General features: G+C 41.1%; 1 protein-coding gene across 1 annotated transcript in view; it reads left to right on the top strand.

The window, feature by feature from the left end:
• The first annotated feature begins 2,095 nt into the window (after nucleotides 1-2,095).
• Nucleotides 2,096-15,254, top strand: part of LOC132830098 (transmembrane protein 35B-like) — a 61,407-nt gene continuing 48,248 nt past the window's right edge. Inside the window, exon 1 of the mRNA XM_060847569.1 lies at nucleotides 2,096-2,203. Within this exon, the coding sequence (XP_060703552.1) occupies nucleotides 2,096-2,203 (108 nt within the window). The remainder of the gene's footprint in view (nucleotides 2,204-15,254) is intronic.

Below are 15,254 nucleotides of genomic sequence, written 5' to 3' on the forward strand. Positions count from 1 at the left end.
CTGGGTGTAAACCCTCTACAGCAGAAATCTGAGCACTGAAGGCAGAAGTTAAATGTTTTTATGGCTGATGCAGTAAAATGAACCTGATCTAAAGGACTTTGCAGTTGTGGATCTATGATGCTCGGGTTGCAGGCAGTGGATTCTCTGGCATCTGCTGCACAATATGGAGAACCTTTGCCAATACCTGCAAATGTATTCAGTGAAGTGTTAGAATCTTTTTAAAAGCAAGGCCCACGAGATCTGATCACTGAAACAAGGATTGTTGACATTGCCATCAGCAATGCATTCTGTCCCATTTTCCACCCATAACTGCTTCTCCTACCCTGTACAGCTCTGAGTGTATTCCCCTTCGGCTCCTCTTTAATTTCCCTTGAGTGAATGTTTGTGAGTTAGTGCACCATGTTGAAAGACTGAGTAATGGCACATGTAAATCAGTGCTGGTAGGATTAGAAGCAGAGGGATCTAGTTCGCTTTCTTTCTCTGTTTTATTTTCCTGCTTGAACACATTAAAATACTAAGAGTAGGTTAGAATGGGTTGTTGTGAACTGAGATGTGTATCGTGTAAGTTTAGATGATTGACTTCGCTGAGAGTTGATGTGTGGCCCAAGAACTTGCAAAGAACATGTCCCTTTGACTTTTTTTCTCATTCCTTAACTTTAAGTCCTTTCCGAGGAGTTAATGTATACCTCTTCATCTAGGATGTGAGAGGGTAGGGGTTGGGATTGCATCATCTGTTGTTAGTCTCTGTTCATTTAGTGAAGTGCAGTAAGTGTGAATGTGCTCTGATTATCGAGGGATGCAGTTGAGCTCAGATGGCATTAGTGTTATAATGTAGTTAGGAGCAGTGAACTGACAGTGGGGTACATTTCGAATTCTGCTTTCAGCACCTTGCACTTGTAGTGATGTGATTTTCTAGTGGATTTACTAATTACAAATTTTTGATCAGGATTTCAGAGGAAATAGGGGTGTCAAAGGCTTTTGCTCCTGAGGCAAGTTCTCTCAGACCCTTCAAATCCAATCTTATTTCCAACCACAAACTGGATCATGTGACCTCTCTCACCAAGTGTTGCAGACCTGGTGTCTCCAACCAAACAGTTGTTCCTTACAAATGCAACTTTGTTGCTGCTTTTGCAGTGTCTTTTGCTTTGCAAAATGTTCTTTTGAAGTACCAGTCCAGTCAATATTACAAATTAATATTTTGCATAGCACACTAATAAAACTGAACAGTCCATAACAGAGTACAAAAAACAAGGAGCTACAGACCAAGCGAGCCTTTCATTGTCATCTGTGTAAAGGCTGGAGTTGATAGTTAGAGTAAATCAGGGACTGTGATATTCCCTGGACACTAACAGTAGAACTCTTTCCCCACACGCTATAGCCCAAGACACACACTGAGACAAACATTGACTGAGCTTAAAGGACCATCAACTCTGTGAAAGATGCTCTTTGGTCTGTCGGAAACTTCTTGGATTTCCAGAGCAAGGAGTTAACTGAGTTGCAGACTGGCACATTCCACGGTCCAGGAGTACCGGCTGGGGGACGCACTGAAGCCTGGGGCGGCTGCCACCAAGGGGCTTTGGGAAGCAGCCACTGTCTTGAGGTCTGTCTGCCCAAGTTATTTGGGGACCCACTCAGTTTTCGGACCCTCCTCGTGCCTCAAATACATGTAAATATAGTCTTGCATATGTAAGAAATATCTGCGGTTTGTAGCTGGCCAATAGAGTCAAACTCCAATGTTTATTTAGAGAGTTTATTCTGAGGAAGGGCCACTGAACCCGAAATGTTAACTTTGATTTCTGTTCACTGATGTTGCCAGACCTGCTGAGCCTTTCCAGTAATTCCTGTTTCTGGTTTCCAGCAGTTATTTCCGTTTTTATTGCAATCTTAGTTTCTTCATAGGCTCCTGTACAGAAGCAGACTGCTTTAGTGACCATACAAAGGCATTTTTTGTTGTAAACGGGTAAATGAGCGGAAGAAAGTGAGACGAGTGGATGGCACTGAGCCAGTGTTTGGTTGCTGATGAGGAGTGTGTGTGTCCCTTTAAGGAGCCAGTTGCGCCCTTTGCTGCCAGTTTAATTCGGGTGAACCGGCGAGCATGGCGCTTGTGTTCGTGGTTATTCGCGTCTTGTTGGGGCTGTTCTTCATGCTGACGGGAGCGATCAAGCTGACGGATCGGATCTCCCCGGAGTTGCATGCGGAGGCGGTGGGTATGAGCAGGGTCAGCGCTGCAGGCTGCCTGCAGCCCGCAGACACCAGATACAGCCGTCCACGTTGGCGTTAAATTATACCAGGGCTGCAGGCTGGGGAAGGGCTGCTACACTCAGGGAAGATCTAGCTGCTTTAACACACACATGTGGGCACCCATTTCCAAGTCAGTATCTGCTACCCAGAGCAGGCACGAGGAATTAAAAAGGACGAGGCTTGTGCTAACATTTTAAAACCAACTGCGCTCCAAATGCACTTTGCTCTCACTCTAACAATTCCAGATGCGTTGCACATCTGAATTTGCGCTTTCTTTCGGTCCGCACCTTGTTTACAGAGTAGACCCAAACTTTTACATGTGGCCTAAGCAACAGGCATTTGACGTGCTCTGTCATGGATGAGAAGTCATTTTTAAAAAATGCAGCCCTGAAAGGTGTAATTCAATGTGAATGAACCCCACCAGCCCACCCCACTGTCACTGAAGTTGCTTTCACGTTTCCCAAGTTCTTGGTTGCAGACTTGTAAAGGGACTCAAATGATGTTGTGCAAAGAGAGGAGACGCATTGGAGATTGGAGCAGTTCGGGCTTTTAATTGCAGTTAAGGTAAATACAGATTTGGGAGGCAATATCCTACTCGATAACCTCGAGAGAAGAGGAAGGTGGGAGATTGCAACTGTAGAGGGGTTAAGAACTTGTTTTGTGATGGAAGTGAGGTGATGGTGGGGCAGGTGACCTACAGAAAAGGGGAAGCATTTACCAGGCCAACTGGTATGGAAATGTGAATGATAGGAAAAAAATATTGGGCAGGATTTAGCAAACAAGAAGTGGGTCTCATGGACAAGGTCTTAAAACTGAAGAAGAGTGCAAGAGAAAAGTCCAAAATATAAAGCGCCAACTTGGTACAAGAGTGTAACTAGGATTGCACTATTTCATCGTCAGGATGTGGAATTTTCACAGCAGATTTTTGTGCAGTGAACCATTACCCTTTTCCTATCCTGTCTCTGAACCGTGCTTAGTTTCAAAGGAGGTGGCCACCATTTTTACTTATTTTGGTTGCATGAGGTCCAATGATCCTAGAGGAGCTTCTTGCATGGTTTGGGGGGGTAGGGGGTGGGGGGTCAGTATCCAAAATCCCCAAATGAAGTCTTTGGAATGATTTTCCTCTGACTGCCATGAAACTGCAGTCCAGACTAGAGAATGTCAGGCATTCTGGCTAGGTGACCAGCCCAACTCAATTCTGACTGCTTCATTGTGGTATCAATGCTTTGGATACCAGCTCAGGTGAGCACCTCAGTGTCTGGTATTTTGTGAGACCGTGTGACCTTTAAAAATTTCTGAAGGTAGCTCAAGTAACAGTGGTCAATGTTGGTAGACACAGTCCAATCAGAGCAGAATGGAGAACGCTATTGCTTTGAAGGCTTTGTTTGGTAGGCAGGCTTAATTCTCCTCATTCCCAGACTGATGTTCAAAGTTTTCCGAAATTAGCAATTCCTGCACGTGCCTTTTTGATTTGGACAAGTTGAGCTGGTGTGCTGCTGAGGTGTTAACTTAACCACTGCTGATAGATTCTGGTCATGGTCTGGAGTTATAGCTATTTTGGAACAGGTTGATACGTTGTTTCAGTTTTCTTCATGCTGACCGTAAGGCTGGAGTTATTGTATACATTGGAGCAGGTGTCCATGCTCCAGTGCATACCTGACTCTGAATTGACAGCCTCATCTATCACATCAGCATACCAAGCAAGCCCTCAGTCTGACATTGCACAGGCTTGCCTCAGCACAGACACAAAGCAGATTCCAGATTTACCCTTTGGATATGAGGATGTTGGCTCCTTTTGGGCAGTAATCATTTTGTAAATTTGTGCCCAGTTATCATGTGCATACAGAAATGAGTGCCAGTGGCAATTTGATTATGTAGTAGAAGCAGATGAATTAAATCCTGTTTTCATTGGATGTCTATAAACTCAGCAAGGTCATTAGGTACCAATAAGGTATAGAAACTTATTGGCGTAAAAGAGCAAGTGGCAAATCAAGCATCCCACCTGACATTCTCACAGAGATAAGCAAAGCCAATGCCATCCTAGGATAGAATAATGTGCAAAAACGTTTCACGAGAAACATGGAAAATTGGAGACGACAACACATCGACTATTCTTGCATATCTGTTCCGGAGCAAGAGAGTGTTTGTTCTGGTGCGACCATGTGACTGAAACATCACTGATAGCAGCAGTGAAACAGCAGAGCCTGGTTCAGAACTGACCCTGCGTATAAACATATTCCTACTTGTGGGAACACCTGTATGTTCTTTTCAAAAAGTCATACTTCGCTCCTACAGCTGTGTTCATGTTATTGTTATGGCTTTGCTAACCCAATGATGGTTTCAGCCCATGAATTGGAATTTAAGGTTATTAAATTAGCAATCTTCAACAAAACCGGAAGAGGAAAGGTTGAGTGGAACCATTAGCGAGCAGATAAAGTACAGATGTGACTGACATTATAAGAGTATGCATAAATTCCTAGCTCACTATGTTTGGTTCAGTTTTTTTTAATAGAAAGAGTATGTGCTTCGCCAGTAAGATGTAATTAGCTGAATTTGACTTGGAACTGCTGCTTAAATTCTACCCGTCACTTTTACATGGGAAATTAAGTAGACTTACACACTTTGAGCACAATGGGACTTATTTGTGGTCTAGACCATATGTCAGAGATCTTTCCCATTTCCAGATGTGATTAAATTCACCATTAGCAGTCTATCCACAGAATTGGAATTCTTGGCAAGAGCAGAGCAAAAAACAGAAATCTGGGCAAGAAATGCTTAAGCACAGTTGTGGGCTGTACAGATGTAAAGTGCTTTGCCATATTAAAGATGTGGTTCCTTCAACTTTTGGTATATTTCTCATTAATGCACGGATTTGTCAAAAGTCTTTGAGAGTTTTTGACTATGTACTTTTTTGAATTGATTTCAGATTTAAAGCAATGATTTGTTATGGTTAAGTGTCCTGGTGTATTTTGCTAAGGTAAAGGCACCACATGAACACAAGGAATTATTGTCTGCGTATTTGCCACCCAAAATGACCTCATAATTCCTCTGCCCCTCCCACATCTCCCAGATACTGTTTGAATAATTTCAGTCTGTGTACTCCCCCAAAACCTCTTTGTGCTTCATAGTTCATGTCCAGGCTCAGTAATCTGAAATTCATAAATCCCTCTTTCTCCTTTTACCACCATCTTTAAAATCCATTCCCATGACTAAGGTTTTGGTAAAACCGTTCAAATCTTACCTTTATTACTCAACTAAGGTAAGTTTCTTTGGACTTCTTGTGTTAAAGGCACTATATAAATTTCAGCTATTGTTGACTTAGTGCCAGCCCAACAGTGAGCATCATTGTTTTATCCAAATGTTATACCGACAGGATTATTGAGCCCTATTTACCACCAGAGTTGATAATTCCACTGTACCATTTTCCCTATTTCTAATGTGCCACTAAGGTCACTGACATCCCCAAGATAGACGTGTAAAGGGCCACAAGTCAGCTTAGAAGAAATACAAAAAGGGATTATGAAATGAAACTTGCAAGGGACATCAAAATCCACAAGAAGAAATTTTATAGTTACAAAAAGGGAAAGTGGATCTACAACAGAAAATGAACAATTGTCTCTTTATCTGATCAGTTTGTGGACATTCCAAATATGGGGGAAAAATGATGGTCTTCTGTACATTTCTATGACGATCTGGCTAATCATTCTTGAAATAACTGCACAGAGGCTGGTGTCCCAAATCACCCTTTGTTTACATGTGTCCTGTACTCTGTTTCTGACCAGCCAGTTCCAAGCCAGTCTCTAGGCTGAGGAGACTCTGAATTTTCTGTGTTTTTTAAACAGTTTTATTAAACAATACAATTTGCAAGTAAACATTTAACATTAATAGCCGTATACAGAGAAACAGTAACTTACAGGGGGGAGGGACAGCAAAGCCAGGCCCCAAACCCGACCGTTTAACCAGTTTTCAGGGAAATGAGGACAAACCTCAAATCTCCTGTTTATGTTTGTGAGCCAGCTCTCCCTGATTGACTATGAGATCCTTGATTTGGGGCTGGGCCAATGAGATCCACCTGGCCATGGTTCCAATTAATACAAGCCTACATCAGGAAGACCAGTCACTTGAAATATCAAACTGAGAGGGCACCTTGGGCAGGTCAGGTTAGTAACCTAGAACGGTGCTTCCTAACCCTTTCCCTGATGTGTCTTTGTGTAACCTTGTGTGTGCGGAAGTGTGTGTTTAAACTCTTGAGGAGGCGGGTCAAGGGTTATTTCTTGAACGGTTGGCAGAGAGGGGGTTAAGCTCTCGAGTGCAGGATGGAGTGCATTTATTTCATGGTCTTATTTGAAAAAGATGTGAGGATTAAAGGAGTTTGTAGCTGTTCAGATGTTTAGAATACTTACAGTGTGGAAACAGGCCCTTCGGCCCAACAAGTCCACACTGACTCTCCGAAGAGCAATCCACCCAGACCCATTCCCCTACAATATTCAATCTGAGCTTCATGGCAGTCTCTGAGCTTGTGATCCCAAAACCTCAGTGGGTTTACGACTGACCATTTGGGAAGCATCTGTGCTCGAATCTGAACTACAGCAATCTGCAATATGAGCAGGGTCTTATAACTGGCTCTGTGAGAACTGCTCAACTTGGGCTATTATCGAGCAGAATTTCCCTGTGTGTTCACATTGAGTCTGTATTTGGTCGTTTGGTTTAATAATTCATATTACAGGAGCTTACAGGGTAATTGACATTACCTTAGAATTTGAAAAGCTTATTTGCATTTTTGTGAGTTTTCGATATGTAGGAACTTTTCGCTAGAGTCGTTCAATTCTTATGTTTTCTACTCTTAAATTTCCTAATCTTGCATCGTTTCTTTATTCTTGTCTTATTAGAATCACCTTCTGGAGAGTTTCTCATTGGATGATGCATTTTATTAGAATTCATTTCATGGCCTGCCCATCTATATATTTATTTTCACAATGCAGTGTCCAGAGGTTAACTCCTGCCCAACAGATTCCACGTTTCTTAAAGGCTTCTTTTTATGCCTTTTTAAATATCAGGATATCTTACCTGATTTTATACCTAAGATTTGCTGTAACTTTGCTGCGGGTTCACATGTTGTTTCTGATGCTGGCTCATCATAAATTAAAGCTCCACTTTCAGTCACTGGTCTCAGCAGACACTGCTCAGCTGGTGAGCAGTTTCTGGGCCAGCTGTACCTATGCACTTAAGTTGACATATTTGCCAGAGGTTTAAATATCAAAGTGAGCATAACCCAATTTTATAGGTTCATGGTTTCTGCATCTCTGTCCAATGTGATTGTAACCACATGATCAAGAGCCTTTAGGCCCTTTGATCCTAAGCATGTTTATTGACATCTGGCCTCAAAGTTTTTATATTAGCCATGCTTTTATAAAATGTGTCTGAACTGCAGTCATTATTACGACTGAGTCCTAGTGCTGAGACATGTTTTCTGCAATCATTAACAATCGAATAAATGTTTGGCCAAAATAAACTCTGATGTGGCCTTCGTTCCTTGGTTATGTCACCAGGTCTTATTTATTTCCCTTACTATAAACTTAAAACCCGATTGGTTGTGATTTCCACTGGAAAAGAAGGAAGGCAGGTAGCCTGTGAGATCTATTAATTTTGCAACAGGTTTCTTTTTATTTCTTAGGTATTCACTGCTGTGCACATCCCAAAGGAAATATTAGTCCATCTGTTTGAAGGTTTTCTTTGCTTTACTTTCTTTTTTTCCAGTACTAAGTGGTGGCTCTTTGCTGTTTCATATATACGCAGCAATGTGTTCTCCTCTTGTCCATGTATTTGCTCTTTGTCATAGAGTCATAGAGATGTACAAGCACAGAAACAGACCCTTTGGTCCAACTTTTACATGCCGACCAGATATCCCAACCCAAACTAGTCCCACCTGCCAGCACCCGACCCATATCCCTCCAAACCCTTCGTATTTATAGACCCATCCAGGTGCTTTTTAAATTTTGCAATTGTACCAGCCTCCACCACTTTCTCAAGCAGCTCATTCTATACACGTATCACTCTGTGTGTGAAAATGTTGCCCTTTAGGTCCCTTTTATATCTTTCCCCACTCACCCTCAACCTATGCCCTCTAGTTCTGGACTCCCTCACTCCACGGGAAAGACTTTGTCTATTTATCCATTCATGATTTTATCAAACTGTATAAGGTCACCTCTCAGCTTCCAAAGCACCAGGGAAAACAGTCCCAGCCTGTTCAACCTCTCCCTATAGCTCAAATCCTCCAACCCTGGCAACATCCTTGTAAATCTTTGTCATTAGTCCATCCCAAACTTTGTCATCTACTTATTGAGTAGGAGGTTCATCTGGCCCAGCCATCAGGTTTTTGAATTCAACATAGATTAATGGGCAGTGATTCGAATCTATTTCATGTAATGTAAACGATTAATGTTAATATTTATATCATTGGGAAGTGATGTAAAATCACATGGCTATTAGGAGTGTTTCTTCCAGCAGCCTTGAGGCAGAGACACAATTTTAATCTGTATTTAGTTTATTAAAGGTTATTTTTAGTTTATTAAGGATATTTTTAGTTTTTTAAATGTTATTTTTAGTTTATTAAAGGTTATTTTTAGTTTATAAAGATTATTGTTAGTTTATTAAGGTTATTTTTAGTTTATTAAAGGTCATTTTTAGTTTATTAAGATTATTTTTAGTTTATTAAAGGTTATTTTTTCTTAAACAGAAAGGTAACATTTGACCCTACATGAAAAGACTCCCACAATATTGGGTCTCTCCAGAACCCAGTCATTGTAAGTTGTAAATTCTGTAGGCAGACAAGTATATTGTATCAGTTGTGATATTTTCCATGACAGTTCCACCATCTGTGTATAATGTGCAGTGCGTTGTCAGTACATTTTCAATAATGAGTTCTTTTGTTGCTAGAAAGATGGAGACAGTGAGCCTGCGAGAGCTGGAAAGCCTTTTAATTTGGTTATCTCTCGAAAAGCGAATAACTCCTGTTTGAACAGCAGTTCATGTTTTTGAGTCTGTTTGCAATTATATCTCTCACTGTATTGCAAGTGAACAAATGCAATTGGATCAGCAATGAGCAACATTATCTGGGGACATGAGCTTGCTCTTGTGCTGCTTTCCCCATTGTGTTAAATAGCTGCTAAAGGCTGTTTCGTTCAAAATACATTTAAAGTGCATAAAACCAGCTTGGTGAATATTTTACCTATGAAAGCTACTTATAGTTCAGAATTTTCCTTTTAATTAAAAAATGTTGTGTAGTTCACCTTGCCTTAATCATAATTTGGGTTGCTAATTCTGAAATAACCCCCTCATTCTGGTGTTTGCAGACATATGAAGAAAATGTCTAATCATTCACAAGCCACGATTTCTGCATGTGAGACTTAAATGTAGATACATTCAAGTGTCATGGAAGCATCCCCTGTGCTGAGAGTTGTTTATTAAAGCCTGAGGCCTCAAAAATATGTTGTCTGCTGTTCAAATATTTACCTTAATTGAATGAAATTTCTGTCTTCATTAAAAGAGAAGGCAACCTTTTATCTGAATGCGCTAAGCATTGATCCACTAATGTATTCAGATGGCATAATTTAGAGCTTGAGTCTTGATTAATGATCAACGAGGGTATAAGCCTCTCATGATGGGCTCAGGGTTTGTCTGTTCACAGCTCTCTTTGTCAGCAGTTCTAACCAAAGAGTGCTGACCGAGGTCTTGGCAGCTGTTCATTTAACTGAGATGTGACTATTGATTACATTTTGCTTTTGAACTTCATTTCTGAGAGATTGACAGATTTGGTTGGCTCTGTATCAAGGAGACTTTAGGGCGTTATTTATTGCTCAGTTGGAGTGGGAGAAGGAACTTCTTTGATTTAAATGCGTTCTGTGAATTGATTACCTGTTCTCGATATATTTATAGTGCAGAATTTGAGTACTGCTGAAAAAAGACACTTTTGTTGAGGCTTTTAATCTTGTGTCCATTAGGACATTTTGCAAGAACAAATTCAAGGGGGAAATCAACACTTATATTACATGAGGGGAGATGAAATCTGATTGGTAAAAGTGTTGCCATGGCCAATTCATCCAGTAATGCTGATTGACAGTTAACAGACAGACTTTGTTTAAATTTTTAAACCAGGCAAGTTATCTCTGATTAGTCAGGACATTTCCCTCATGAACCATTGAATGGTGTTCATTATTTTGAGTTCGTGTACATGTTCTTTCTGTTTGCAAAGATCAGGACCCTATGCATTAATACTTAAAGCTTCCAGTACACCCAAGAACTCACTTGCCCACCAAACAGCCATCTCTACTCTCTCCATTATGTATTAATGTTGGATTTCAGGTACTGTTGTTGCAGCCAAGTCGTTAAGGTGCTGGGTTTGGAATTTATTGGAAAATAAAATCTCTTAGGTGGTAGTATGGGGGTAAATAAAAAAAAGAGAAAAAGGAAAAAAAAAGTTGTATTTCCTTTTGAATTTATGTTCTTGCAAAATATCTTGATGAATCCAAGACAAAAAGCATTGACAAAGAGTGTATATTTGCAGCAATATTCAGTACATTGTTTAAAAACTTCCAGATAAATTTTCACTTGAATGAACTTTATTGTGGTGTGATGGTCCCTGGGGCATTCTGGTCAGATTTAATCCTGTCTGAGGTTCTGTACTTCTGCAAAACTGCCCTTAGATTGTGAAAGGACAATCAACATCTGTGGCTGCAATTCCTTCGTAATGCAGCTGTGTAAGTGCTCATTCACCGTGTCTCACAATGGGCTGTGGCATTGAGAGCTTGGGCACAAGTCGTGAGTGAGTCTCATCGAGGCCTCAGCTTTCAGGCATCTTTCTGGGTATGTTTGACACGATAATACAGCTTTGCTCTTTTTCCTTTGCTTGGACTGGGATCAACAGACGCCTGATGCAAAGATCAGCTCTTTAAAGTGTCAAAAAGTTATTTTTTTTCTGAAGTTCTCTCAGTATAGCATTACTGCTATTCCAAATCTATTACTTTGAGAAATTTTAAATGCATGTCGTTCTGTGTTAATGCGCATTCCGTTAACGTGAATTCGCTGTATCGCGATTGACGAATTGGGGACATTGTTTCTAAAGCGTGAACTTTTAAAACAGGTGTTGGCTGTAACGTGATTACATCGTCAACACTTTAAGCCCTGGTTATAAAACACGGTTTTTCTATAACACAGAGTCATAAAAGAGCACGATCATCATGTTATAGAAAACTATCTGTAACTGTTTCTTTTTAGTCTTTGTAATTAATTTACTTACTTTAAGTGTATTATGGTACTAGACTAAAAAGGATTCTGGGTGAATGAGCAGATTCTAAATATATGGGAAGGTATTAGCTCACCTATCAGCCAGTAACTGAGAGTATTGACTCTGTCTTGTGAATTTCGGCAGGATGTCATTTGGAAGAACTGTTACCATTTGGAATAAGCCAGCCTGCAGGCAAATTGTGCCTCATTATGGCAAATTGCAAAATCAGTTGATGTGCTGGCACAGCTCAGTCAGGTACCTAACGCATCATTCTCTTTTCACACTAAACAGCTTGGCATGATTGCCTGTTGGAACTGAACTGCATTTCCCAAAGTACGAGGTCTATGATGACTGCACAGTGCTCACAGTGTTTGTGTCACAGTGGTTTGATGGCTGAAGTTCTTAGAAGATTTGAGCGTGTCAGTGCTTTCCATTTAAAACACAGCTTGAGTGTGAGTTTGTCTCCATCAGGAGACAACTTTACACACACTCTCAGGTACATCCACACACATCCCCTACACTCACACCCATGTGCGTACACTGTCACAGGCATATACTCCATCACACTCACATACACACTCTGTCAAATGTGCACACACGTTTCAGACACACTTTTGCATACACACACACATACACACACAATCTGTCTGTCTGTCTCTCCCCCCAACATGTGCGCGCGCACATACACATAAAAGTCTATGAGGTGAATTTGCATTTCCAGAATTGTATTTGCAGATACATCCTATTTTTTCAAAAAAGCACACAATCTGTAGGCAGTCAATCCATGTGATATTTTATAAATTCCTACGTTGAAAATACAACCAGTCTAACTCAAGATTGGAATACAGACAGACTCTAACCTCGCACCTTTATTGCATTCTGAGCTGAGAAGTCACTTTTTTTTTTAACAAAAACCTTGTTATCTCAGGAATGTGATTTGAAAGAAGTTCTGAGATTTACATATAATGAATCGAAACCTGCAACCCAATCTAAGTGATTAAAGACTTAGCAGCAATATGGGTTGGTTCAGTATATTGCATCAGTTAGAGTCATAGAGATGTATAGCACAGAAACAGACTCTTTGGTCCAACCCGTCCATGCCGACCAGATATCCCAACCCAATCTAGTCCCTCCTGCCAGCAACTGGCCCATCTCCCTCCAAACCCCTCCTATTCATTTACCCATCCAGATGCCTTTTAAATGTTGCAATTGCACTAGCCTCCACCACTTAATCTAGCAGCTCATTCCATACACGTACCACCCTCTGTGTGAAAATCTTGCCCCTTAGGTCTCTTTTATCTCTTTTCCCTCACACCCTAAATCTATGCCCTCTAGTTCTGGACTCCCCACCCCAGGGAAAAGACTTTGTCTATTTATCCTATCCATGCCCCTCATGATTTTATAAACCTCTATAAGGTCACTTCTCAGCCTCTGACATTCCAGAGAAAACAGTCCTAACTTATTCAATCTCTCCCTGTAGCTCAAATTCTCCAACCCTGGCAATATCCTTGTAAATCTTTTCTGAACCCTTTCAAGTTTCACAACGTCTTTCCGATAGGAAGGAGACCAGAATTGCATGCAATATTCCAACAGTGACCTAACCAATGTCCTGTACAGCCACAACATGACCTCTCAACTCCTGTACTCAGTACTCTGATTGATAAAAGAAAGCATACTAAACAGCTTCTTCACTATAATATCTACCTGCGACTCCACTTTCAAGGAGCAATGAACCTGCACTCCAAGGTGTCTTTGTTCCCGAACACCTTGCCATTAAGTGTATAAGTCCTGCTAAGGTATGCTTTTCCAAAATGCAGGACCTCACATTTACTTAAATTAAACTCCATTTGCCACCTCTCAGCCAATTGACCCATCTAATCAAGATCCCTTTGTAATCTGTGACAACTGTCTTTGCTGTCCACTACTCTTCCAATTTTGGTGTCACCTGAAAACTTACTAACAATACTTCTTATGCCCACATCCAAATTATTTATATAAATGATGAAAAGTAGAGGGCCCAGCACCAATCCTTGTGGCACTCCACTGGTCACAGGCCTCCCGTCTGAAAAACAACCCTCCACCACTACTCTCTGTCTTCTACTTTTGAGCCAGTTCTGTATCCAAATGGCTAGATCTCCCTGTATTCCATGAAATCTAACCTTGCTAACCAGTCTCCCATGGGGAACCTTGTCGAATGCCTTACTCAAGTCCATATAGGTCACAACCACCGTTCTGCCTCATCAATCCTCTTTGTTACTTCTTCAAAAAACTCAATCAAGTTTGTGAGACATGATTTCCCACGCACAAAGCCATGTTGACCATCCCTAATCAGTCCTTGCCTTTCCAAATACATGTACATCCTGTCCCTCAGGATTTCCTCCAACAAATTGCCCACCACCAATGTCAGGCTCACCAGTCTATAGTTCCCTGGTTTGTCCTTTCCACCCTTCTTAAACAGTGGCACACGTTAGCCAACCACCAGCCTTGGGGCACCTCACCTGTGACTGTTGATGATACAAATATCTCAGTAAGAGGCACAACAATCACTTCCCTAGCTTCCCACAGAGTTCTAGGGATCAGCTTCTGGGAATTTTCCACTTTTATGCGTTTCAAGACATCCAGAACTTCCTCCTCTATAATATGGACATTTTTCAAGATGTCACCATCTATTTCCCTACATTATATATCTTCCAAGTCCTTTTCCACAGCAAATGCTGATGCAAAATACTTGTTTAGTATCTCCCTCATCTCCTATGGCTCCACACAAAGGCTGCCTTGCTGATCTTTGAAGGGCTGAAAATGTGTTGCTGGAAAAGCGCAGCAGGTCAGGCAGCATCCAAGGAGCAGGAGAATCAGTGTTTCAGGTATGAGCCCTTCTTTCATTCCTGAAGAAGGGCTCATGCCCGAAACGTCGATTCTCCTGCTCCTTGGATGCTGCCTGACCTGCTGCGCTTTTCCAGCAACACATTTTCAGCTCTGATCTCCAGCATCTGCAGTCCTCGCTTTCTCCCTGATCTTTGAAGAGCCCTATTTTCTCCCTAGTTACCCTTTTGTCTTTAATGTATTCGTAAAAACCCTTTGGATTCTCCTTAGCTTTGGCAAATAGAGTTATCTCATGTCCCCTTTTTGCCCTCCTGCTTTCTCTCTTAAAAGTATGCTTCTACTGCCTTTATACTCTTCTAAGGATTCATTCGATCTATCCTGTCTATACCTGATATAAGCTTCCTTCTTTTTCTCAACCAAACCCTCAATTTCTTTAGTCATCCAGCATTCCCTATACCTACCAGCCTTTCCTTTCACCCTAACAGGAATATACTTTCTCTGGACTCTCATTTTCACATTTCTGAAGGCTTCCCATTTTCCAGCCGTCCCTTTACCTGCGAACGTCTGCGCTCAATCAGCCTTTGAAAGTTCTTGTCTAATACTGTCAAACTTGGCCTTTCTCCAATTTAGAACTTCAACTTTTAGATTTGGTCTATCCTTTTCTATCACTATTTTAAAACTAATAAAATTATGGTCGCTGGCCCCAAAGTGCTCCCCCACTGACACCTCATTCACCTGCCCTGCCTTATTTCCTAAGAATACGTCAAGTTTTGCACCTTCTCTGGTAGGTACATCCACATACTGAATCAGAAAATTTTCTTGCACACACTTAACAAATTCCTCTCCGTCTAAACCCTTAACACTGGCAGTCCCAGTCTATGTTTGGAAATTAAAATCCCCTACCATA

The sequence above is a fragment of the Hemiscyllium ocellatum genome, chromosome 30, assembly GCF_020745735.1.
Source record: "Hemiscyllium ocellatum isolate sHemOce1 chromosome 30, sHemOce1.pat.X.cur, whole genome shotgun sequence".
Taxonomy (NCBI): Eukaryota; Metazoa; Chordata; class Chondrichthyes; order Orectolobiformes; family Hemiscylliidae; genus Hemiscyllium; species Hemiscyllium ocellatum.